The sequence below is a fragment of the Ixodes scapularis genome, unplaced genomic scaffold, assembly GCF_016920785.2.
Source record: "Ixodes scapularis isolate PalLabHiFi unplaced genomic scaffold, ASM1692078v2 PGA_scaffold6__148_contigs__length_123643588, whole genome shotgun sequence".
Lineage (NCBI taxonomy): Eukaryota > Metazoa > Arthropoda > Arachnida > Ixodida > Ixodidae > Ixodes > Ixodes scapularis.
The window spans coordinates 111,709,196-111,736,663 of NW_024609881.1; the positions used below are offsets into that span (position 1 = coordinate 111,709,196).

Here is a 27,468-nt window from a genome sequence, read left to right on the forward strand (position 1 = left end):
CCACATAATACAATCATTTATACAAAGGAACCAGGAAACCCGACCGAATGCATCAAGAGCGAAGAACTGCCACAGTGTTGGTGTCCCTCACCGTCACCTCATTCAAAAAACTGCTACTTTGCATGACTACGCAAACAATGCAAATATCCTAACTCTAAGCACGTGTGCATCTAGTAGACTCAATTCCTTCTTGGAGTTGTCTGAAAAGGCAGGAACATTGTAACAGCGTTAACTCGGGAAGAGATAAAAGGCAAGTGGTTGGTTGTTCGTCGGTATGGGGAAGATGCACCTCGCCACGGCCGGACCCGCGTCCGTTGCGCTTCACCTGACGGACTGGCACCGTTCTAGAAACCGTCATATTTAAAGTCAGACTTGAGGGTTTTACTCGCCAAATCGATGAAGGGCATCTGGCACACCCCCAGTGAAGGACTGAGAAGTAGTTTCGACCACCTGGGGGATATTTTGACCCGCAACCACGGCGCCTCCTCCGCCTCTGACAGATTGCGGGCACCTCGGCCGGGATTCGAACCTGCCCGCTGGTCGGCGCTGTTGCCTCGGAGCCTCAGAACCGAAACTCCCCTTCAGGAGGGTTTCGGCTGTTGGAAGAACAATGGCGGCCGATAGCACCAAGAACGGCTAACCAGGCGCAATGCTATTGCTATAGAGCTCTGTCGCCAAACGGTTCTCCTGTGTTCGCAGGCAAATGGAGTCGTTAAACATATTTACAGCTGTGTGAGTCACTGCAAAATGTTCCACCGACGCTCCACCGGTGAAACAAATGAGGTGAAGACTGTACGGTGCGTATCGTAATTGTATTACTTAAAATTAATCACTCGTTAAGCATTAGTGGTAGTCTTCGTGACTTTTTTTGTCATTGCTTAATATGTATTTCATTGCCCATACTCGTAATACTGAGGGGTGCACCTAGAGCACGTTTCTTTCATGATTGGAGCAAGGAACTTTTTTTTTACAGTCTTTACCAGTTCGTTACATCGTACAAAAACGAGAAACTAGGGGAAGTCTGAGCAAAGCGACGAACATCTAGTAAATAAGCGAGTCAGCGATAAGTAGTTGTTTCATAAAATGCTCGACTCGCCGCAAGAAACACGCGACCAACAAAAACGATAAGAAGTGAGTAAATTTTAATTAATGTAACGTTCAATTACTTGTTGCGTCAAATATGCAAACCGAACATTTGTGCGAGTAATTCAAATTGTTACTTATTCCACCTTTCAGTAACGTGTGTCGGACCTCATCAGAGGCGGTGGATGCACAACCTGAAGTCCTGCGCAAGCGACAACGTTGCTTGCTAAATGTCACTTATAGTCCTAAGAAAGCAAGCCGCACTCTCTTTTATTACACTTCCTCCGTCATGATGTCAATATAATTACTTGTATTGTGAACAAAGCAATGCGCGTTCAAGCCAAGCTATTGATGCGTTCCACGCAACTTCGATGCTTTAATGTGGCATTAGTGGAACTTAAGGTCCATGTGACATTTTGCTTTACCGGCTTCAGTGGCCCAATCGAGCGTTTACAGTGTTTCACCGTAACGCCCTACACACCTTTCCAATGCTTATCACCCAGAAGAGCTAATACGCGTGTTCAGATCGTGTTCCCCAGCCCAATTAGAAAAAGATATCAGCGCGCAGAAAAACGATTATTAGAATGGCCTACGTAGATTCCTTTAAACAAAACATTGCTCCTATCTAAATATATCGCGGAAAACGGTTCTGTGTGTGTTTTTTTTTTTTTTTTTTTTTTTTTTGTCTAGAACATTAGCGGACGAGTAGACCGTATTAGAGACGGAAATACCCGTCCACAGAGATTACGGGTGTACGCTATAATAGCAGACGGTAAATACCCGTTTGCTAATGGTCTACATCTGTATGGAAAGCTAAACACCTTATGTATGTCGATGATGAATATTGTCCTTGAAACCGCGGTCACAGTGCTAATACATCGTTAAAAAACGGTCTTCTGAGGCATGTTTTTTCCTTGCATGATGATGTTGCCACATTGGTTATCAAAACCTGTCTGCAGCCATGTTCAAAGCATGTATGACGCAAACATGCGTAAGACGTTTCCGAAAATAATTCGACGTCATGTCTGTTTGAAGTATGAGCAGTTGACTGCGGCTTTTAGACTACCGGTAACTCTGATCGACTGATCGACGGCTAAGCGGGATACCGGAACCAGAGGTCAGGTGGGACCGCGACGGCGGCGGTCGGCCAAACCGAGGCGCATCTTCCCGATACCAGAGAAGGCAGAGGCACACACACACATGCACACATAACACGAACGTGACTTGTTTCAGACATGCTTTTCGTTATCGTTTCGGTCTCAACGCGCAAAAAACAATGGATGTATCTTTGCTGGTCGGTCGAGTGGTTCGGAGGAACGGGTATGGAGATCGGTTGGCATGAGAGCGCTGCTGATGCCCGCGCGCGCGCCGCCATTTTCTGGCAAGACGAGTTCTCTCTCACGGGCGCCAAGATGAATGTGGCTCATTTGGGGGATGAAATGTTTGCAAAGCGTGCGTGAACGTAAGTGTGTACACAGACACTCTTTTTACAGACAGGTCCGCGTTTGCCCACACCAGCTGTGGGCCCTGCGCATGCGCAGAAATGAGATTTGAGTGGGGAAGCGTTTTGCGCATGCACCGTGCCGACAGGAGCGCCACCACAGCTGCGTGACGTCACAGCCGCGAGTTGGTACATACATTCGCGATGTTTGGCTGGCATTTATAAAAAAAAAAGAACAAAAAAAATGTTTGGCATGCCGGATTGTTAAAATATCTTTGAGCAGAATCACGGAAGAGAGATCCTAGATTCATTGGTGAGACTTTTTGCGCGTTATAGCTTGCTGCTAGATTCACGAAGATGCATCATCGAGAATCGGCCGCCCCCAAGATATACGCAGCGGTTGCGTGTAACGCCCCGGCTTAGAAAACCAAGGAAAACAACAAAACAAAAGTAATAAGAACATGTGACATTTAATGTTGTTCTTTTTTTTACACAAAACAATACCGATGGTAAAAACCAAATACGTCATGACAGAGAACAGGTACGTGAGAGGCAAACGAAAATAAAAACAACAAAGTTGGAAGTTTACAAGTCGATCGGCCATTTGAACTCTCGGCCCTCGTGCCAGTGTATGATGATAAGCAAGAGGAATTACGAGCAAATTGTATCGCCGGTTGTTTGCATACTACGGAGATCCCCAATGGCCCTGGTCTGAAAGGAGGAACCTAGGGATGGAGGTCGGCGTTTCCCTAAGAGACCTGACTACTTCGGGGATGCCACTACACTCTTAGAAAAAATCGCTTCCCTAGGAACGGCCAAAAGTAATTCCGGATTCCCTAAATTATGGTCGCGAAGCCAATCAATATTATGCGGTTCTTTTCTTCAAGATTATGCATTTAGTTAGCTTCGCATTGTAGGAAGACATTCATACGAATGAAAGAAAGACTTGTCAGCACAATTAGCGTCATAGTTGCAAAAGTTTCTTCTTAATCTTGTTGATTGATTTTGTAATATAACGTCAGTTGTATTGCTCCCCTGAAGTTCATAAAACAAGACATAGGCCCCACATTACCTAAAGTCAGGGAGGCATTCGGTAGTACTAAGAGAAAGGGTATTTCTTACCAAAACTTTTTCAGTCAAACGTGGCGTTAAAAATTCTACTATAGAAGTTTCTCGCAACAATTCCAATATGGTCAAAGAACCACGGCAAAATCAGATAAAAAAAAAAACATTAGGTCCAATGTGTTTTGCGATGTTTGGGGAATCTTAACAGTGCTACTGAGCATCCGTGAACACCATAGGTCCACTCTGTGCGTTGCATATACTGACGTTACGCAATGAAAAGTTCTACCAGCGAAAAAAACTTCAAGAACTACGAACAAAACAAAAAGTCAATTTCCACATACAGAAATTGACGAGCATAGCTGGCACGGACCGCAATAATTATTCGCAACAAAACAAAATAACCAGGGAAAGTTTTAGGCCCATCTTTTCAAACCAGAGACATCGAGAGACCACAGTATCAGAACTAGAAGTCATAAGACCTGGCAAATAAAAACAAAAGTTGTTCATAAAACGAACAATTCATGTAGACTGAGCCAGGGTACTGCGACACTGCGTGAGGGCGGCTCCGGACAAAAACTTTGCCATCAAACAGGACAACCCTCCAAGGACCCCAAACCTCGACTAACTCGCATGAGCAACAATGACAGTATTACTATGTTAGACCAGGCAGTGAAACGACAACGACACTGGAAGGCCTTAGCGGCACGTCTTGGCAACCTTGAAGACAGCGAGCTAGAATGGCGACCCTCTGTTCAGACGATGTAACGAAAAACGGAATTTGGAACGAAATTTATAAGGAAGAGGCGTACATGTTCCCATGGCACAAATCGAAGGGTGGTTCTAAGGACTTCTGAGGGAACTCATTTCAGAGTTCTCATTTACCCGCTAAAACAATTATTCAAGAACCCTTAAACCCAGCGGCTTTTTTTTTTTTTTTTTTTTTTTTACATTTTTACTGATGTTTTGCAGTCCTTAAATATCGCCCACTGCAGCTTTTCACGTGTTGTTTCCTCGGTCTACTAGTCTGCCGAAGTAAAAAGAAAAAAAAATCGACTGCGGGCAGTTACTATGTTGTTGTTTTTTGCTCTTTTGCGCAGTGAACGTACTTTTCAAATGGTGTAATGTTTTTACGAAAATAAAATTCGAACGACCATCTTTAAAAAATATAAACAAGAGATTCTGTCGCCTAGGGAACAGTAAATGCGTAATTAAGTTTTTCAAAGACCCGTGGCAGCCGCTAAATATTTTTTGCAGATATCAAGGTTAAATACGTTCGACAAGTTCTGATGGGAACTAAGAATTTCTTTGTTATCATTATGAAAATCGAGTCCCTTAAATAAAAGCGTAATCTTCAAAACACGTTTTCGCACTTTACACAACTTAATCATGCGTACTAAAAATTAATGAGATCTCTTCATCGGGCTGTTGGTGGGGCATATATGTTTTTCAATTAAGCTTCTTATTATAATAAATTGAGAACAAAACAATGAAATACCGAAGACTTAATTGAATTACGTCCTTTGCAATCTTTCACGAGGACAGAAGTGCTCAAAATAAAAACGCCGAGGGATGCAGGCGATACAAATTTGGTCGAATAGGTTCCGAGCACGGAGGAAGAGACAGGCGGGAATAAATTGGTTCCCCCTTGAAATGGAGCGTAACTCGCGCCCTCTGGGAGACTAGTGGCCACTGAAAAAGGTGTCTGGACGACGCCGCCTCGCCATAAAGCACGTGTGGCGGAGGTTCGCTCGCATTTCTTAGAAATGCCGAGAGGTGGCGCAACATGCTTAGAGGCCCATAATGGGCATCAAGGGCCCGATGAGAGCCATTCGAGGAACCGCCCTTATTCGGGCGGCGCTGTTTACAAGGTCGCGCGGGGGTCGACTGCGCCTGCACGGAGACCCCTAGGACGACAGCGCCCCTGCCGGAAGATGGGCGAAGCTCGGGCAAACTTTCGCCGTCTAGGCTGGCCTTGTTCAAAAACTTTTTTTTTTCCACCGAGGTTTTGAGTTAGTAAGACGAATGGTATGCAAAATGCATCGTTTTCGTGAAATCCTGGAGGCGCAGCGGCTTTCCGCGAAGTATTGCCATTCCAACTCGCTGTCTTACAACTCAACAATGCTGAACGATTAATGGCGGCAGCTTATTTGTCACTGCTCACGGAAGAAAAATAAAAAAAATCCATAAACAGTGCTGTTGCCACAAGGAGCATGTCATGTATCACATTTCTTAACCTAGAGCCGGGCTTCCCATTGCGAACCTCTCCAAACAAAATCCCCGCTCACACACACACGAAAAAAGAAAAATCTTTTTAATGAATAAAGCAAAAAAACAAAAACATAGAAAGAAAAAATCGTGACGGATGATTGCTTCAATATATTTTCTGAAAGAGATTCGACGTGGAGCGCATTAAAGTAAGATTCGTGATCGTCTAAATATGGCAGCGCAAATTGGCAACTGTGAACGCATAGAATGTTTGAAGTATCCGACTGATGGGTCCAAGCGACCCACCCACAGTTTCAGCTAGACCATTCAACGATGGCGTGCTCATTGGGAAGCATTTGCATACGTGACGTCCGAAAGACGACACCAAGCGGCGGAATCTCGAAGCGCAAGTGGCGCTCAGTAGGGGAGTTGCGCTACCTATCCTTCCTCATCTGAGTCGCGGAGGGGGTAGGAGAGGTACGCAACTTTTTCTCCGTACACCAACCGTAGTTCGAACTTCCGCCGCTGCCCGAGGAGCGCCTGCTATGTAAAAAACTCTTCTTAAAAAAAAAAAAAAAAAAAAAAAAAAGCTTATTGGATATTAGTTTTGGAGCGTCGAACGTCACAATTGGATTCGCAACGTGTCGTTAATGTTAAGCTGTCAATGAAGATAGGTGTCTTGTCAACCTGATTATCATATTGTGCCGACATGTATCTTGAATTATAAATAGGTGCACTTACGAAGTTTGCATTAAAAGGGTGAGCTTGGAGACCAAGGAATCGTGATAACTATGAGTCTCGATAAAACTTTTTTACCTGAGTAACATAAAATCAAGCGTGCGTATCCTGAGCTGTTTTTTATAGCATTTTTTTTTTTTTGACACTCGTTCTTATTCGGGATATGAATGACTAGCCTTCCGATAAAATCAGGCAAGAATACTGCACAAACAAGTATATGTGAGTCTGTACATAATACAAAAGTGAAACCAACATCCCTCCCCCCCCCCCCCCCCCCCTTCCCCCCAACTTTCTCTCTCACATAACCGCCAACAAAACGTGACAATAAAATAAAAAAGGCAGTCAGGTTTAGTAGCTTCACCTCTATCTTTTGTTCAAGGATATCGCCAAGGTCCCCGTGGGTAACAGCGAGAGTTCGCTTTCTCCGAAACAAATGTCAACGGCAAATCACGCGAGTGAACGAGACATAAACAAAAACAAAAACAAAAAAAAAACGTTATATACTCCGTTCAAGCACAACTTTGCAAACAGCAAAAAGCTACGACCCTCGTAAGCCAGTAGACACTTTTCGACGGACCATACAAGCAATAATGGCGGTCGCCATTTCTTGGTCTTTTTAGACTTAGGCTAGGTGGCGCAAGCTACCCCCCGTTACAAAGAGTATAGCCATTAACATTCATCTATCCATCCATTGGGCACGAAGCGCGCGATTGGATCGGAGTCCTCTTCGAACGCCGGTGCAGCCCTCGTGTCCAAAACATGCTCAGTGTACGTGCCCAAGTAATTGCGGACTCTTATAATTGGCTCAGCAGCTCCTAGATGGCGCCGGCTATTAGAATGGTCTATTAAAGCGGACGAGCGGAGCAGCTGACCACTCTGGACAGGAGAAGTGCGCTACCACAGACCGTGGTCACGTGCTTTTCTTCGCCCTTCTGAATGGCTCGCACCGGGACCATAGCTATCGCCCTCTGCCGAGTTGTGCTCACATTACGAGGAGATCGAGAAATGGAAAGCATTTTGTTCGGTCGGTATAACTCTGAGAATCAGGCCATCGTATAACTCTTAAGTATGGATTCACATTTGAAGCAGGTGGTTCTCGTATCCAATGGGAATCGTTGTCGCGATGGATCGGACAACGGAGCACCTCAAGACTGAGCATAGGAGTCACTCTATCATGGCAGCCTCCACGCTTGCCAGAACTAGAGCTTTCTAGCGACTCTAGCCAGTACATAGCAGCGTACACTTCAAAAGGGATAACAGCAATAACAAGATGTACGCTGCCCCGTACTAGCCAGCAGGCAAGCAAGAAGTAACAGTCCCGGTATAGAGAAAAATGAAGCGATGGTACCATGAAGCCACGAAGCTGGCCAGAAGGAAACCAAGCGTGTGACCAGGTGATGTAACAGCTCGGATGAACCAATTTGATTAACCAGATAAGCTCTTCAATAGGACGTCACCGGATCCGATGTCTGACAACGTACACTAGCGTGTGACCATTCATTGACGAGTCGTGGAAACAATGTGCACGATCACCGGTTGCACTGCAGACGCTCCGTAGGGAGTTTTGCCTTACGTTAGAGCGAACAATGTTGATGTTACAGTTCCTTCAAGTTTGCAGCGACACATTTAAAGCATCCTGTAACTTTAACAAACCAGTTCACTTATTGTTTCCAGGGGATAAGCTGAACAGCTCACGGACTTTTAACTCAAGAAGTGATTGAGTCACGTGGCGATCTCGTACACATCAGGTTCTCCCGCGATGGCTCTAATTGCTTCCAGGCAAAGTTCAAGGCTATGTCTGCTTATGGTCATGGTGAAAGCTAACGGTAGAAATGCAAAGTCAAGAAATGAGAAAATCAGAAGCGCAAGACCACGTTTGGCAATACTCTGCCTTTGTAAGGCCGTCCAAGACATTTGAAAAGAAGGTTTCGACCGGAACTTCCGCGCCATTTCTTGAAGCAACTCCTATCTCAGTCTGACGCGCGACTTGCCAAACAGATGGCGCGCAGTGCGCATGCGCGTCCGAGCGGTGGTTGTCACGTGACTGCGGGGTGCATCACGTGGTGGTGGGAAGCGACGGCAGCACCGCGTAGAGGACCCTCGGTGAGCCACGGTGGCTGTCGCGCAGCCCAGACTCTTCATCGGGGTCACGGCGCACGCGCAGTTGCGACGATGGTGACGATGACGATGGCGGCGGTGACAGCAGCATCAGCAGCATCCTGAAGGTAATAGTCGGTCGGCGTGCGTGACGTATCACACGTGTTGCACGAACTCCGGGTTGAGGAACGAGAAGCCCATGAACTCGGTCTGGTCCAGGTTCATCATGAACAGCTTGTCCGTCGGCGTCAGGTCGATCTTCTCGCTCGTGAACTGCTTGTCGAAGTTGCTCACGTCCTTGCGGTGTTTCTGCGTACGATGGAAACAGAAAAGGGGCCACACGGTGTGAGGACGTTCATGGAACAAAGGGACGGGCTCTGGACTCGTCAAACACTAAGTTGGAGCAGAACGAGCGCTAGAGGTTCAGCTGGCGCTAATGTGCTGTTGCAAATCGAAGCAGACAGCAAGCAGCAGAAAATTGACTTCCGGTAATGCATTTCAACGCGGAAAATTATAACGTGGTAAATAGCTTGGAAATATTCTCTATCACACAAATGAAAATATTGGTCAGTTACAGTGCTTTTCTGTCGAATTCATGTCATTCAACCCAACGTTAGGACGGTTTAACACATACATTTACGAGCACTTTCGGTCACTATTAGCGCGAACACGGCGTCGGCGCTTTTCTGCATGTTGGGATTTACGTTACCGGGCGAACGAAGGACATGTGAAAAAACCGAGAGACGGCAAGAACTGAGCAGTAACACTGGATCAGTAACTCCCTGTGCATGAAAACGATGGAAATAAAGTGAAGGCCAAGGTAATATAGTTCGATTTACGATAAATGAGTACTCCTTTATTCTCTCTGCTCGTGTATATGTGCGAAGATGCTTGTTCTGCGTTCGAAACGCTCGAAATATTTAAAAGAATAGGTAGAAGCCAGAAAACAGGTGCCCGATAAAAGCTGGCCGGCATAGGAAATGAGAAAAAGATAAACTTTTCACAGCCTACGTATTTGATTCTTTTCCTTTTTGGATGTTTTTAACCGCTCGTAAAAATGCCCGACGAAGTCATTTTCGTATGTGTGACAAGACTGGCATATTAGCACTATACAAGCGTCACCGAAGGAATTCTGGCGAACGTTGAACACACTTTACATTCCTTTCAATGGTTATTTTGCTTAGATTCGTCGCTCGTGTTTATACACACATTATGTGGACCACAGGCTAACCTCGTTCACTGACAAAGAAAAAGAAGCTGTAACTAAAGGAGTTACACTTTAACAATGTTTAACAAAGCTTACAGGTTGTAATAACTCTATGGCGTCAGCATCGAGACAATCGCGTCATCCAAGCTTCAACATGTTTGCCGCTTCGGGCGGGTCGGTAGGGGATTCACGAACGATGACGTCATAAGCCGGCCTTGTCTCCTAGGTGGCGTTGGCTGGCGTCCCATGCGTGCAAGCAGGTGCGGCACGGACGCGAAGGTAGCTTTTACGGGTTTCGCGCTCACAAGCAAACAACGCGGCTGCCAGATGTCCTGCTTGCAATCGCCTATTCCGTTATATCGGTTAAATATTTTATCAACTGGCTTCTATTTAAAGAGATACTAAGAACAGCCTAGTTCTTTCTTACTAATGAGATTTTCGCTTCCCATGATGCGTAATATCAAGCTTCCCGATTCAGTCCCAGCATTGGCAGACGATGGCCCTTGGTTTTAAGCTACAACGCGCGAAAACGGACTCAAAATGACTCAACACGCAAACTTCAGTGCTTCTGAGAGAGCCGAATACGTAAAGCCGAGCATCTGAGTAATGGACGACTACAAGCGGTGTGCAAGGGCAGTCATCTATAGAGAGTCTTCAGTGGCGGCCATATCCGTGTGGGCTGCTGCTGAGCGCGTGCTGACGGCGAGCTTCCGCAGTCCTTTTGGAGCTTGCATTTAGCACCATCAAGGTTGCCGGTCTTAGCAGGCTATTAGGGTGAGCTCGTTCTGAGCATGCGCTCTAAACGTCGCCCTCAAATATGGCGTCCAGTGAATACCTCCTACACTTCCCCCCTGAGCTGAGAGTGCATGGGGCGGAAGCTATGCAGAGAGCAAGTCGTCTGCTTCTTGCGCAGGACTTGCGATGACGTCAGAACGACGCCAAGCTCTGATTGGCTTTGATTGAATGGATAGTGGGTAGACCTCAACGTTAGATGCCTTGAAGTCTACTCCCTCTTTTTTTTTTTCGATCAGCCAATAAGAGCACGTCGTTGTTCTCACATCATCGGAACCCCTCTGCAAGAAGCAGACGAACTTGCGTTCCGCACAGCTTCCGCCCCACTGTGGGACGGAAACGTTCACCTTCCGCCACGTGACCACGCCCACGGGCGGAGAGCGAAGTCACGTGATAAAAGGGAAGCGGTTAATTGGTCCGGCGATCGCGTAGCTCCCACCGCAACGCAAGGGGCGAACGGAGCGCGCAGTCCAACCTGAAAACAATGACGGAATTAAACTAACATATAGCAAAAACATATCCGTTCACGGTGAGCAGGTGTTTACGAAAAGGCCGGGGTAACACTTGTTTTCGTTTCATTTCATTCCCCATTTTGTACTGCTGCCAAAACCCAAAAGCCGTTCATTACGACCAACGTTACTAAAACACTCAGTTGGGAAACTCGCCGTCGAAACCTGGGCTGCTGGCGTCCACCGAGACCGAGCTAAATGCGACAACAGCGCCACTCTTTATCATTTGTCTGTACTGTGGTCACCTTGAGCTTTTTGAAAGCCTGTTTTTGCGTAAAAACGAACGGAAAAGACTCTTTTTGTATGAAATTTATTGGAGTTTAGTACAAAAACAGGGGCGCGTTATGTTTTTAAAATCCTAAGTTTGTAGGGCTTTGCAGCATAATTAATATTGTTTTTATACAACCATGCCTCAGCGGTCCTTTCAGGTAGCGCGTCCCGACCTAGGTGCATTTTAACTTCGGTATGTCGACGCGGCGCGTCCGCCGGGGGTGGCACCCTTGTAACCTCTTCAGCTGTATCTGTTCTTAAAGCCAAAATTGAAGTCAAGTGCAGTTCCTCGAGTGGCCGCTGCGGGAGAAATGGAGGCGTTGTGTTCGTCATTAGCTCGGTGCTCGGAGACAGATTGGGGCCACTTTTTCTAAGCTGTCTCTATGGGAGTTTCCCAACTGAGTGTTTTAGTAACGTTGATTACGACCGATTCACGAAGCGGGTTGTGGAATAAGGACACTCAACAACGTTTAGTGCCACGGACCCGTTGATCGCAAGAGGCCAGCGGTACATGCACATCTTCAATTCGTCCTGAATCTACCCAACGGACGAACGGGATTACTTCGGTGAGACTGCGTATAGTTGTGAAGTGCGGTGTTAAGGCTGGTTCACACAGCACCGTCTTCTGACGTTTTCTTACATTACGGATAAGTCGCCGAAACTTCCGTGTCTCGAATGTAGCGTGCCAAGTTTTGTCCTTGAACCGGTAGCCTCGCTTAATATGAAGCACAGATGTCCCGGCGACTTGCACGTGAGCTTTCGTAACATAACGTCACGTAAGAAAACGGGACTGTGTGAACAAGCTCTTAGTGAAGCAAAGGAGTAATATCGTTTCGATTGCGAAACGTTTCAAAGCTGTCCAACGATTGCGCTATTGTCACGAATGACATGTGATGAGGCTGTAATAACTGGACAAACTAAACGTTTAATGGGGCGAACTTGTGCCCAAAAATAAGAAAAGGGAACAGAAGAAAGGGGAGCGTCGCGAGCGTCGAAGTCGGCGTGACAGCAGAGTCGAACGCTGGGGCGAAACTGGCTCCGGCTTCCCACGCGGAGCCCCTTTTGTACACGCGTGGGCTTCTGGAACAATCGGCGTAGAAGGTTCGGCGTGTCGAACATTCTGACCTCGAATCAGCAACACGGTTCTCGAATTTACCAGAACATTACGTTAGAGTCAACAAAAATACGTCTTCGCGGCCAGGAATCGAACCCTGGCTTTCTGCGCGGAAGGCACGCGCGATAGATTCGTTGCTCTGGGGCGCGAGCGCGTCCGGAAGACTTATGCAAGACGCGACCAGGTTATGCTGGCTGCATCATCCGTGTGGCGCTGAAGCGTTGGATTTTGCACGTGCCTCGTTCGAATACAAGCAGCTGTCAGCATCTGTAGATGCGCGGTAACAAAACGCCTAAAGAAAGTAAAAAAACATAAGAGACCAGAATTCTGCAGCTCGCGGCCGCAGCGTTTCATTAAACATTCCTTTCATCTTCGCTTTCTTTCATAGCTTCCTCGAGCACGTATATTTCACTTTACGTGATAGCGAAGCCGAAGCTACTCGCAAAAGCGCGTCCTCCTGAACGATGCTCGCACTGCACGAGCGCGCGTGCCTGGCAGGGACGCTGAAAGCTCGCAGGTCGATCCTTTAGCCTCTGCTACGCTGGCACTTAGAATGGAACGGAGTAGAAAAAAACTCTTGTGAGGAAGTGTATTGACGCATGTTCGAAACGCGAGCCAAATATTATATTTTGCTCGCCTGGAGCGCTGCACAAAACTTGAGAGCTACGAGCCTATAACCGTTAGGCCACGGGCGCGCTGCCTGCTCGGCCACCTGCGCGCGCGGCACTATAGAGCTTCACGCAAACTTTGGCCGCCTCATGAACAGAATTTCAACGGCAGGGAGCGCCTTCAGGGCCGGCTTGCTAACGGCTTGCTAGAGACAGCGTCTCAGTTGAGCCTGGGTGAAAGAAAGTGCTGCCAAAGTCAGAGCGCCAGCTGAGCGGGACTCAAACCGCGTCTCAAGACGCTCGCGCGCCTCCAGCATTTGCAGCGATTTCTTTCACCCAGTCTCGGCTGAGACGCTGCTCTAGTAAGCCGGCCCAGTTGTCCCGCCTTCGACAACGCTTCGGTCTCTCGTGAGCTTCGAGCGTGCACGCGCAGCCAAAGCACAACGGAAGGCAATGAGCGCGGGCTCAAGGCAAGACATCCGGAAGAGATGGCCTGCCGTTCTTATCCTGCCAGTTACTAGAGAAGTGCAACTTTGTGGCCGCAAAGCATTGACCCATAGTCTGTTATCAGCCTTTCCACTCTCCAATGTTTTCCGGCAAATAGTTGAAGCCAACATTCGGCGTAAACTTCCCCTGGAAATTTAGCGCTAAAAAAAATTAATTCAAAACCCTATTTGAAGCAACTTTACATCTGGGTCGTGATGTAGCACCTGGATAAGGTGCCGAAGGACAAGGACAAAGTGAAGAAAATAACGACAACACGAAGCGCACTCGCAACTGGAAGTTAATTAGAAAACACGCTGACTTAAATACCTTCAAGAGATACTACTAACAGGGTATTTATGCTCGCCAAGATTTTTATCTGTACATGACATGTAGGAGCCCAACTAGCCAAAACACAATTTGCGTCTCGAAATTCGTTTGCTTTTCGCCCGAAAACCGCCGATCGAGAACTGGCCGGTTTGAGTCGCGCTCACTCTCTTCTCCGTGGTCACGGGCAGTATTCTATGGTTTAGACCAAAAATAATCAAAGTCGGGGGTCATCGAAGGTACACATTCAATAAAGATAGACAGAAAATATGATACTTATTTTTTTCTGGCTTTTAAGAAGCTGTAAATACGTTAAATGAAAGATAAAAAAAAAAAAAGTTTCATAGCCACGTGACTTCCAGCAACTTTCTCCTCCTCTATATTTATTTTTCCTCCCAAGTTCAGTCTCGGTTTCGGTTTCGAGCTGTTGCGTATTTGACTTTATTAAAAATACACGCGACGCTGTAGCAAAATATTTATCGGGTAGTCTTCTAACATAAGAATGAATCGCACGGGAAAAAAAAAAGGGGGGGGGGGGGGGGTGTCAGTCTCTCTTTATCAAAACCTCGTCACTGTCCAGCCAACCCACTTTCTCTGTAAGAAAAACATTTCTTATCTATCAGGGCCACAGACGGCTCGCTGATACACTCATCGGCGCCCCTTGTTTTGATGGCAAACGCCTCGTGAATTTCTCTGATTGTTTTTTCGCTGTGCAGTGCCAGGATGGTTGTGTCTGTCAACAAAGAGGTCCACGGGCGTCGATCGTATTGCACTGCCAAATGCCCAGACGACGTCTGTTTGATAGCTGCTGTGTGTTCTTTCTCGCACGGTCATTTACGCAGTGGCCTGTTTGGCTTGCGTAGGTGCGCCCGCAGGATAGTGCAATGTCGTAGACGGCAGAGGATGTACATTCCAAAAATTACCGCATCTTCATGTGGTGAATGATGTTGATTGGGGTGAAGCTCTGGTGGTGCTGATCGTGCTGATTTTCATCCGTGTCAGAAAGAGAATGTGTGGTATAGAACGTGGTTATATACGCATTTGAGCATTTGACCGCAGCGCCCTCTCCTGTATAGACGTTGAGCGGCTACATGAAACGTTTCATCCATGACAGAAACCCCAGCTCTTGAGTTACTACCACAACTCAGAGCCCCCTACTCGTCCCGCAGTCGTGGCCGATGGACCAGAAATCCATTGGGGTCTCCCAGCACAGGTTCGAATCCTGTCGACTGCGCAAACATTTTTTTTTTCTTTTTTTTTTTTAAGAAGACAGATGGGATGGCAATCGATGTGAGCACGGACGCCGGACGGACAAGGCTAGACCCTAAGGAGCTTCGCCCCTAAAACTGTTTCTTTTTTGCATTCGTCACCATCGTTCTCTGAAGCACTGATTCTTTTGCACAATGCCGAAAGCTTATTGGGGGCCGAAGAAACAACCGGAAACGCCAAGCACCATTTTTCATGTTGTGGGAGAAAGCATGAAGGCAAGATATGATGGCCGGTCTTATTTTTTGCCGCTCATGAACTTTTCGTGGAACACCTCTATATTTTCTTTTGAGACCATCCGCCGCATCAGTCAGGGACTTCTCTAGAAAACGCGCACTTAATAAGCGATCGACCTGTAGCAGGAAGCTCCTGCCCATTTCAAGGTGACATGATTCGTTCAACGCAGCTCCGAGGCAAAACGTAACAATACCTGTCGTTTTTTTTTTTTTTTTCGTTTTTTTTTGCGGGGCTTATAATTTCAGCAGGCGTGATCGTCTAGAAAGGCGAATTTTAGATCTAGAAACTGCAAAAACTCATCCGAGGTTCTCTCATATGTGTAAACCTCAAACCACGGGAGCAGGCCGCAAAAACACACATCAATTCAACTACATCGTTAGCACTGAGCTCCTTAGGTGGGAGGACATTAACCAGGTAATCATCGGACATATCTAAAGATTCTAAAGGCGTCTTCATTCCCGAGTCTTTTAGGTATTGTCACAATGCGCCAAAAAAAAAAATATATCACGCAGTACAGGGGCTATTCTCGAACCAATACAAATGCCATTTTTTTTATTTATGTACACCTCATTATCAAAAAACCCAAATGTATGTTCAAGATAGACTTACTGCACAAAGAAAACACAACTAGGGAAAATCACGAAGCGTTTGTCATTAAAACAAGGGGCGCCGATAACTGTATCAGTGAGCCGTCTGTGGCCATGTTACATTATGACATGTTATCTGAGCGAGAGCTGATCGAGCTACATTCGTAGCTCGATCAGACAACAAGGTTCTCAAAACTTACGAGAATGTCAAGTTGAAAGAATGAATAAAAGAGGAGTCCGCTCCCTGGTATCGAACCCGCGGAGCCTCCGCGCGAGAACCTCCGCGCGACATCCAAGCGCGGTAAGCATTCGGCCACGCGCTCGCTGGGCAACGCGCGTGGCAATATCACTGATAGACGTTACAAAACACTTCTGGGACAACAAGGAGGTCGTTTTAGCTATTGGGGAGGAGGACAGACCGTGACGCCCCAAGCGATTAACTTTAGAGCTACACGGATGGGGACAACAAATGCAATGACTTAGCGCTCGGCCGATATAACCGACCGCGGCGTCAGCGTTCGGCTCGAGTTCATGTTCTCCGGTGCGGGGGAGGAGGAGCTCTTTTGTTACCACTCCGGCCTGCATGAACAATGCAGCATGCACGGCGCCCACCTCAGCACAAAAGTCCAAGTAGGTCGGTCAAGCTCGCATCCTCTGACGACTGCTTTCGGGAGAGATCCGGCACTTAACGTCGTTTCTCTAATTGTTTGTATTTTTACATTACACTGTGGCCCGCGCTCTATTAAAAAGAAATGACATGAACATGCCCACAAGGCCTGTGGGCATGTGCACAGGACTTGCGTTGGGTAAACATTGAGGTGTGGGGGTGACAAACGGGTCAGAGCGGCTCGCCAAGTCGCCAATTGTGACATCGCTTAATATCACGTCCTGCGGCGCACCTGAGACGAGTCGTTTAACTACAATCCATATTGCCTATATGGGGAGTTCACTATAAACGAACTTGGAATACGGATATGAGTGAATGGATAACAAAGAGAACCCACATAATAGCCATGGCGGTGGTCGCACCTTCTGCTATTATATTGCGTTCAGAAAGGCACTCAACGTTGGGGGACGCTTTGTTGGCATTTTGAGAGGTCATCCAGTGGTTCGTTTCCTGTACTGTTCTCTGCTATCAATGTTCGCTTACACACAGTGTTCGCGAGAGCAATAAGTGAAGGACTGACGCGAAAAAGAAAAGAAACTAAAAAAAACCTCGACATTTTGCCTTGGGGGGTCAAATATACAAAAACAAAATGTCGCTTTTTTGTGTCCACTTCTTTTTTATCTTTTTTTTTTTTTTTACTTTCTTGACACTCAAGTCTGCATTGTTGTCGTAGGTCATTTCCCGGTGTCCACGTTGCGACTCAGCGTGGCATCTTTACTTCCGTAAAAGCCCGAAGGTACCTCCTTCCCGGAGCCTGACGTCATATCCAGAGTATTCGGAATCTCCGCTCTCACTCATCTTCAGCGCCTATATCAAATCTATGCACGAAGCACTCTCGCTATTTTCCGTCACGACTGCTGTAGGTCTGGGGGGACACGCCTATCAAGCTTGCAATTGCACGCGCTGCCCATACGAGCGACAAGCGCTTGGCAGCCGAAAGATCGGCGTATGACGCAACGACTGGTCGTGTATTCTCGCGTTTAGTGACATTTCCCCGGCGAAAACGAACGTCGCCTCGCGTAGCCATTGAAACCGGTGTTGGCCAGTGCGCTTCGGCGGCGCTGTCGCGAAATCGGTCTTGCTCTTTTTCGCGCCTGGCTCGTCGCACTTGAATAGAAACACCCGGAGTCCCCGGAGCCTTTGAGCGACAGCAACGTAAAGTACAGAGGCGGATTCCTGGAGCGCCGAGGCTAGCGTAGATAGCGCCGACCTCCACCGGCGACAGCTCCGAAGACGATCGGACTGCATCGAGCACTTAACGCCCTTTCACCGAGGTTGTAAAAGTTACTTCAGAAATGTACTTAAGATACAGTTACAGTTACTCATACGAAAAGTTACCTCGGTACTCGCTTAAAAATGTACCCAGGTACAGGTACAGTTACTTCAAAGATACTTTATTTATTTCTCCAAACTTGTCAGAACATATTGGAAGTAAAGCTTTTTATACAACGGATACACACAAAACCGAGTTCGATAAATGTGCTTTATTGGTGTCAATGCGAGAAATAAGGAGAAAACCGCATTCACATGAGCATTCCAAGACACGTTATCTTTTTTCACTTAAAAGCTGTATTTGACTTTAGAATCGGGACCTCCTCAAAGTGTTTATCTGACATCTTCGATCGCAGTTTTGTAACAATTGTTCCTCCTACGCTAAAAACGCGCTCCCCCCGCACTGCTTGGAAGCCCAGTGTTGAAGTTTAAGAAGACGCTTTTCAGCAGCGGCATGTGCTCGAGACACTCCTGCCTTCTTGTCGGAGCAAGTTCGGCGTACCGTACAAATTCCTGCTCGCGTGAAGCAGATGGCGACGATGTTTCGAAGTTAAAGAAGTACTCGCAGTCTTCGTCGTCATCACTTTGTTCGCTTGACGACGCTTTTTCCATTGTTGATATTTGCGTAAGTTCGTTCTTTCGATAATGCCAGGCCTGCTTCTGTTCCGCTTCGTTGTTTATGCACACTATACTTAAATGTTGGATGACACACGGCATATATTATCAAATGTTTTTGTTCTTTCATATCTGCAAACCAGTTATCGAGCGCCGCGATTCAGCTATTGACTGCCGGGCTGCAGTACATCAAGTCCTCCGTCAGCAATGCGGACATGAGGAACAGCATCGTTAATCCCCCGTTCGCTCAAATGAACACCGCCTTTCGATGAAACATCATGGGCGGGGCTTCGCTGGCTGAAACGTCGTTCGATCAAGTCAGTGCCTCCCAGGTCGCACACAACTCAACGTTGATCACGGCAAGTGGTAGTGTGTTAATACTTCAAGATTTGTAGTTTCTACCATTTTGACGAAGGGAATAGAAAAGTACCTGGTGAAAAGTAACTTCCCTTAGTTACAAGTTACTGGAACATGTACCTAAGATACCGACACAGATACCGAGAAACGGAAGTACCCACGACAGTACCTCAGGTACAACAAAAGTACCTAGATACCGATTTCCAGTTACTTGTAGCCAGGTACCAACCCTGTCTTTCACGCCGGTGGGTACTCATATCTGAGTTTATGTTTACTTTCCCATCACCTCCCCTTAGTCAAAACAGATACGCGAATGAGACAGATCAGATCAGAAAACGTTTATTAAAATTATTGGGTTCCGCCACACCTCTTGACTGAAGTCATCTGATGTCGTGAATGAGTCGAATAAAGATATGAGAGCATATAAGACCGTAGGCGTACTTATTTAGGCCTTATGTAATTTATATAATCTCTGATACGTTTATTAGATAAAATATGTGAACTTTAGTTTTCAATAAAGTTTCTCCACGGACGGGTTATATTCACATAATAGGAGCATGCATGTACATAAACCTTTGTCTTTCACATTCTGAAATGTTTCCATTTCATATTTTATACTGCCCCCCCCCCCCTTTTTTTTTTACGATGCTTTGCAAACGCTGCAAAGCGCTCACAAAAAAAACATAAGCATAAAAATGGACAGGTGCCGATATCGAGCCCAGAAATTATCACTCTGGCCTTAGTTTTTGTGGTGGTGGGCCCCCAGGAAAAGGTGCCATACCAATAAACTGTAACTTCGTGGTCTTGTGAAGCACTTCGAAAAGTATACATCGAGTAATATTGGCAAATTCTCAGTTTATATATTCTAAATTAAAACATACTCGCATCCTGTACGCCCTCGTTCATGGCAGTTCTAATATTAGTGTTAAAAAATATCTCACCTTTTCATCTATCGGACTGTTCAGAGTCGATAACGCGAAATCAACGAAGTAATACAGATTTAAACGCAATGTTTTAAAATGCTAATTTGTCCCGTATAGGGCACAACATGACTCCTAGCAGCTCTGGTAAACATACGTTCCAAGGAAGTATCTAAAGACGTGTTAACTAATCACATTTGCCAACACATCGGACTGATCATTTCCAAACAAAATTGCCTACTTTGCATTTGTGTTATATGTTGTTATTTTTGTGTAAATTTGTATGCCCCCCCCCCCCCCCCCCCCCTAACATCTGTAATTCTCTCCGAGCCCTGAGGTAGAGCCCTGCATTAGCAGTGATTCATCTGCGGATATCCGCAATCAACTGGCGGATGCGGGTAAAAATTCATTAAATTTGGCAGATTAAGGATCGGAATCGGATGCGGACCGGATGCAGATATCCGCAGGCGGCCCATAAACGTGTGCGACCGCAGAGTGTACAGTGAATAATTGAGTGGTACTACGAAGTGTCTCACCGAATGTTTCGCCGCAGCAACTTACTCTCTTAGAAAAAGAAAAGGTGCCCATCGAGGATAACATTGTTGTTTATACTAAGAAACCCCTGATTCTATCTCGCCAAAAAAGCTGTTTCCCCAAAAATTAAAGAATGCAGGGGCATGCATCGTACCGGCAAAGAGTGTTCCGTTCTTTGGGCAAAGCAAACCCAAAACATGCGAGCTGCAGGAAAGTAGAAAAGGCCTCCTACCACAAGAGTGAGGTAGTACGAAGTTCCGTATCTCACTCTTGTAGCGCAGCTCGTGCATGCCATCCCATCATCAAGTGCGCCAGCAGAGGGATACTCGTGGACCTCGTAATTCAAGAGTGGCAAACCAATTTAAATCCGTCCATCTTTGACGATATTCTGTTTCTACGCAGCGACCTCTACAAGTGAAATGTGCGCGGGTGTGCGATATATTTCTACCGAAAAATGGCAAGCTGCTGCTAAGTACGGGATTCGGAGCACGCTGTTGCGGGTTCGTGTTTAAAACTGAAACCGATAGGTGTTGCTATTACTGAATATTGCGATATCTGGGCCGCCTTTCCCTCCCCCGTTTTGATCACTAGAACTAAACAAATTACACAGAGTTAGTAGTCTGTCCTTTGTTAATATTCATATATAAAAAGATACGCGTCTCCTTTAACCTAAGTATTTTTAAAGCGGGGAAAAAAGGTGCTTCTTTTTGATCGCATTTTTTCAGCACAGTGCCGCTGACTCGCAGGACAATCTCATAAACGCGATCATCTTTCCAGCTACGCGATGTCTCTCTGGAGGGATGATCGCTTATAATATAGACCTTTTCTGCAAGTGCGCCGCCATCTTGAATTGACATCACTTCCAGTATGGGCGAAAACATTGTTTTGCCGTCGCCACGCCAATAGAAGGCATTTAGGATATAAGCGTAACCGTCACCCATTTTCGTTTTGCCTCCCCTTTATTTTTTTACTATTTGCAGGTTGAAACGTTGGATTATTTTTTCGTCGCCCATACCGGATACGCCTATTAGGTGGCTGGAGACGAGAGTACACAGAAAAAGTCTATAGATTCGATAAAACAGAATACAATAAAAATACTTTCATTGGATTCTAATCTGTAGAGTTACTTGTACAAAGATAAGCAAACAACCAAATACGATGTAGCTTCGCCAATACTGGAAACCCCTCCGAAAACACATGGGAGTGGCGGCGAACGCGACAATGGCGTCTCTAGCGGATTCGGAGTCTACACAGTAATAGACGGCGCAATGGAAAAGTATGTGCTCCGCTAAGGGCTCGAGCTTTGCGATCCCCATTTTGTCATCCCAACAGCTGAAACCATTCATTACGGTCAGTCCGCTTGCAAAGTGGGGTCCCCTGATAGCAACTGCAACGACAATCACATAACAACGCACGCACAAACAAAAATACAGTCTAAGAAAAAAGGGAGGAAAAGGTGGCAACGGCGCATTTTCCTCCCTTCTACTGAGGCGCCCCTAAGCGGACACAAGAAGCGGGGAACGAGACGTTTTTCACCTTCTCCGGACAGGCGGGAGAAAGGTTAGGCCCTCCCGAATCATCTTCTTTCGGTTTCGTTTTTCAAGCACGTCGCGCACGTTATTTAATAAACGTTGTTGAGTTGATTGAGCTTCAGCGGCAGCGAAGGCCGCCTGTAATTCCGTCTTCTAGTTCAAACGTGCAGAACATTTCGGTTGCATTGACGTTTTTACCACTAATTTTATCCAACGAGCAAACGAATCCGTTAGAAACAGCGAAGTTCCGGAGCAGTGCCAGCAGCGCTACGTGCACTGGGCTTAGATGGCCATCTCTGGATTGCAGAACCCACGCGGAATCATGCGGACCATGCGGAGCGATCTGTCCAAAGTTCATGTATCGACGTTGGCGACGTGATGGAAATCACCGAAACTGCGTCCAAAACAGGCAGGTTTTGCTGCCGGGTGCCTGGGTGTTTTTTGTGCTGAGTTCGGTTCTGTTTTGCGATGGCGAGTGCCAACCGGCAGTCAACGTGGTTCTGTATTGCTGCGTGTCAACAACATAGCAGCAACATCGCGATGGCAGTGTTGTGGCTTGTGAACAGAAGACTGGAAGTATCGCCGATGTGACCGTGTGTTCGAGTATCAGTGGTGTAACAACAAGATGAGATAACGTAAACTGTCGGGCATCGATGCCGCTGGTCGGTCCGTGATCGGTGGGGGCGGGATGTCGCAGGTTGACATTTCGCTTTACATTAAAGAGCTTAATACCACTTGAGGGATTAGGTGCAATCGATCGACGTGCGGATAGTCATGTTGGAACGCTGGTCTGCACCGTAGCTCCTATCTGTCTCCTCGCCGAGAGCGATTGCGCTCAGGGGAAAGGACTGAACAGTATGAAAGTATATGACGTAAAGTACGTGTATTTTTAGTATGGAATTTTAGGATTTAGAAAAAATGGTAACTAAAATCGAAAAAAAAAAGAAGCTATCTTTTATTTTGCTGTTTAGATATACTACGGTTCCTGGAGAAACTGCCCTCTAAGTGGCGCGCTGGGATGAGCGCTAGAAGTTTGCGAGCTCGCCACGGCGTAGCTCCGTACTGCCGCAAGTCGCGGCTTTGACTGGATTCAAGTTGATCGAAAAGAAATTTCTCTGCCCTTGAAGCATCACTTCCAGCTAAGTGAATATCCGCTCTACAGAAATTAATTCAAGACGACAATTGCAGCCTTGCGCGAACAGCACAAATAGAAAAACAAACAGTACAATAGAAATCCCGGCTACGACGTGCCGTGCGGGGAAGCAAACACATGGCTTGGAACCGCATTGGAGCGGCTTGATTTATTGGCTTTCAAATAATTATGGCATGAGCGTTTACTTTTTACCAAGAGATTCATCGCCTGAGCCGCTCAAAATACTCTCAGAGGTATGACATTACTGAGAAAAAGTCAGCATGCTGAGAATATTTTTTATTGCTTAGGCGGTCACAGAGAAATTTTGTACGTAAACAACCCGTATAAAAGACGGAAACGCAGAAACGAAAACATTCCCTGGAGAAGGGGAACAAGAGGGATAAAGCCTGGTTCAGACAGTTGCGTCTGACTGCGTTTGACTGCGTTGCGGCTGCGAGAAACCAGGACATCCCTGCTGCTTATATCGCGTGCCAAGATGATTCCTTGAATTGGATTCCACGCTTCATACGAAACATAGATGTGCCGGTGACTCGCTTTCCGTTCTCGACGCAATGCAGTCAAACGCACTCAAACGCAAGTGTCTGAACCGGCCCTAAAGGACAAACACAAATCTCCAAACACAGCTAGGTGACTGGTGCGCGACCGAAAAAATCCGCCTGGTCCGGGTATCGAACCCGAGACCTCTCCATTACAAGTGGAGCACTCTACAAACTGAGCGAACCAGGGGTTAGACGTCAGTAGAGCAGACAGGTTTTATCAGCTGCCACCAGTCTAACACCAACGGTAAAACCACACCTTTTGTTTGAAGATTTTTTGGGGAGAAACTCTATGGAAACAAAAGGCGCCTTTGGGAAGGCGAGGAGAAAACCTTCATTGTACGAACTTTGAGCTGAAATATGAGTCACAATCGGCAACAAAAAAAAAAAAAAAAAAAAAACGATGTTTTCACGAGCTCACTTTAAGTCATCGGAGCTAGCAAGAGGATTTGGTTGCTCGAAAGAATGTTTACGTTTGCTCGTCCCACGCCCACGCCACATCATACCGAAAAACTCGGAAAATGGCGGAATGTCGAAAATGTATTTGAGATAATGAGTGCAAGATGCTCGGAATTGTAATTAAAATAGAGTATCAAATGCTCTCGATCAAAGGTATTTGCAAGATACCAAGATACTTAAAAAAGTATTTCAAATACAGTATCTTGAGTAGAGTACTTGAGATAGGCACAAGTCTGCTTTCAACACAGCAGAGTGCGCCAAGTTTCAACAACAAGATTGTCTGCAACTCCGACTTTTCGTCGCAAGTTTTCTGCCTTCTGCCGCTGTCTTCACATACTCGATTTTGTGTCGCAAAATCCCGAAGGTGTACGTGTTTTCTCGCGATGTTTTTTTTTTTGTGCAACGATGTGAGGACGCGGCGATGTTGACTTCATCGAAGTGTTAAATGTGAGCGACTGCTTGGGTGGTTAGCCTTGGTGCTGCCGATATACGAAGCCTAGCAAAATATGCACCTGGTGACAGAGTCACGAGGAAGCCGGAGTACTAGTTTTTTCATAATAGCTAGATTCGTCGAAGTGAATGGAGCATAGATATTTTTAAGTGATTTAAAAGATACCAGGAAACTTTGAAGTGACAGGGGTGAACTTTGGTTTCAGATCTGCAAGAGTTTCATCCCAAAAACTCGAAACTTCGAAGACCAGACGGCCCTAAAATCTTACGTGCTTGATGTCCTCCAGGAGGCCGGTCTCACACCTCTCGTATGCGAAGTTATATCCTCGGTTCGAACTCTCAAGGAGTTGGACCAGGTCGTGAGTAAGTTAATTGTTTGACTACGTTATTTTCGAATCGCGTGTCGTCACTTTAACCCAGATAAAACATTAGATGCGACCACCGTGAGAGTGTTAACACTCTCAATATTAGATGTGTGCAGAATTTCAGTGTTTCCAACTGCCCGATTGGGGTCACGTGGTTTATTGGGCCGCGTTTGCAACACGAACTGCAAAGAGTCAAAAACGTCGATCGTCTGCGAACGCCCCCGCCTCCCTGCCCGCTTGCGAACGCTTTCCATTCTTCGAGTGGCTCCATCTTAGACGCCGTCCAACACCCCCTCTGCTGCCGCTCAATCAATCGTCGTTCATCGTATAGTTGTATTCTCAGTTCTAAAAATGATGTACATGACTTTACACAAGAAGAACGGAAACGTTTTAATTGTGAGCAATGTTTAGCACACACGCCAAACTTCAGAGGCTTTAAATCGTGTCTGGAGTGGATTACGGCTTGCCGCAATTCACTGACAATAGTCGACCGGATAATTTGTTGCTGATAAGTTTCCTTTGAACGTTTGCATTGAGGACACGAGGAACTACGAGCCTCAGTGTGCGGTGCAAGGACATACTAGAGCCATATAGCTACGCTCAGACCGGCACCCCGCTCTCCGCTTTTCTTATGGGCGTCGCCATTTTGGTGCTTAGCTCAGAGCGGGAGCAGTTGGCAATTGACCCCGTGTGACGTCACTCTTCCAAACAAACCGTTACTATAACTACAGGGGACTGGATTTCGCTCCGAAAGAACGAACGGTCGAAAATCAGACGTAAAAAATAAGCCTCAAAAAAAAAAAAAAAAAGTTGATAAAGGAAGCTTACATTACAAGCTTATTACGACAGAAGTTTGCCGAGAATCGACGGTTTCTGAAATTTTGCGTTGGCAACTTCCGGTCCTCGGGACGTCGTCTGCAACAGGCATCCTGTTGCAGACGACGAGCGCATGACGAAAGCACACGGAATGACAGAAGTATGCCGTCTACCACAGTTCGAAACGTTTTCACAATGATACGATTGTGATTTTGTATTTACTCGGAATATAGGTCAGGCCTGAGAGAACTAATCAGGTTTATAAAAACGAATTGTATTTGCGTACGACACGGGATACCGTCTGACGAAAATCATCACACGCATGGAGATCTGCTAAAAATACACCCAGAAAAGCATCTGTTTAGAACACGATATCAAAGCAGCGTCCGGCCCTCTTTTTGATTTTGCAGTTGACGTGCACTGTAATGAAAGAGCAATTATTTTTACTCGAACACGAGCAGCTCAAGACCTCAAATTTTGTTTTTCAGGCTTGCAATACGGATGTGAGTTTCGTACCTGCCTTGCAGTCATCAAACATCAAACCTCTAGAAGATTCCCGATTACTCTTACCCCGAGTGTAAAAAATAAGGAAGCCAGAATGACCTGGTCTAGTCAGCCTCGCCCTAGGTCACTAACGAACATCTTAGGTCGAATGAAGGAGCCGAGCGCGGCTTTGTCGACTCACGGCGGCTGTCACGCCGGCGCACCGTCGCTCGCTGCTGCGGCCGTTCACGCTCATCCTTTCTTTTGCTTCCAGGCACAAGTTCGCCGATTAAATCTTTATTTTCTGTTCTGCGCCTGTCGATCTGTTTCCATTTGCGACAACATATATCTGTTACGGACAGTTCGTTTGATCACAGAGATGTGCACTTCGACCTTGATACACTTCACGTCGTCGTCGTGCGTGGTTCGGCTTCGCAGGAATTTTCAGCTTCTCAAATATTGCGGAAGCGAGCTCCTAGGGAAGGCGTTCGCACACTCACGCACCTGGAGAGTCAATCAAAGCTGTGCACGGGCACTCTTCGCTTCCGAAATTTTACAGAACGTTGACCCCGAGAATAGAAATTCCGTCGATCGTCACCAGCCTTATTGAATAGCGGCCGTGTACTCCCTCAGAAAGAACCACTGAACCTGCGAACCATGGGTGTCGTCTGCTAAGAAAGCAAAAGCGGTTGTAAAACATTACAACGGGCTTTTGTCATCGCTTTATGGTACGGAGACAATAGAAAAAAGTCTTCGTGATTAGATACAGAGAAGACATAATGCTTAGAAAAAGATATTTACTTTTGTATCAGACAATTTCTAACCTCACGTCGAGCACCTATTCATTTGTCCTTAACAACAGTCCTAGCAGCGGTTTGTTTGGAGCGGAGTGCCGTGTTGTGACGTCATCACTTACGGGGTCGATCGTTAGAATGAAAAAAAGTAAACAAAATGCGACTTCCAGAGATCTTCATACCGTGTCGGACTGCTCAGGTGATTTCGGCTTGCTTTATCGCGAATTGTTTTCAAAATTTCTGTTGAACGCAAAACCATTTCCTGCGATTTCGGATAACGCTTCGGGCAACTGGCCACCATGATTTTAGGCACCAAGATGGCTAGGTGGCGTAAGCTACCGGCCGTTAGAAAAGGTACAGCCGTTAGCATACATACATACATCCAAGGCTGAACTATTGTTAAACTAAAGCGTCGCTTTTTTTACATTTCCTCTTTTTCCTAGTCTGTTTGTTTGGTAAATAAGCACTTCGTCTCACTTTTTTCTT

General features: G+C 46.3%; 1 protein-coding gene across 2 annotated transcripts in view; it reads right to left on the reverse strand.

Annotated features, from left to right (window-relative positions):
• Positions 1-2,975: 2,975 nt before the first annotated feature.
• The window catches only part of LOC8032520 (protein kinase C, brain isozyme), a 76,027-nt gene continuing 51,534 nt past the window's right edge, over positions 2,976-27,468 (reverse strand). For both annotated transcript variants that reach the window (XM_029978167.4, XM_042294653.1), the window contains exon 14: positions 2,976-8,938. In XM_029978167.4, the coding sequence (XP_029834027.1) occupies positions 8,786-8,938 (153 nt within the window). In that variant the 3' untranslated portion in view covers positions 2,976-8,785. The remainder of the gene's footprint in view (positions 8,939-27,468) is intronic.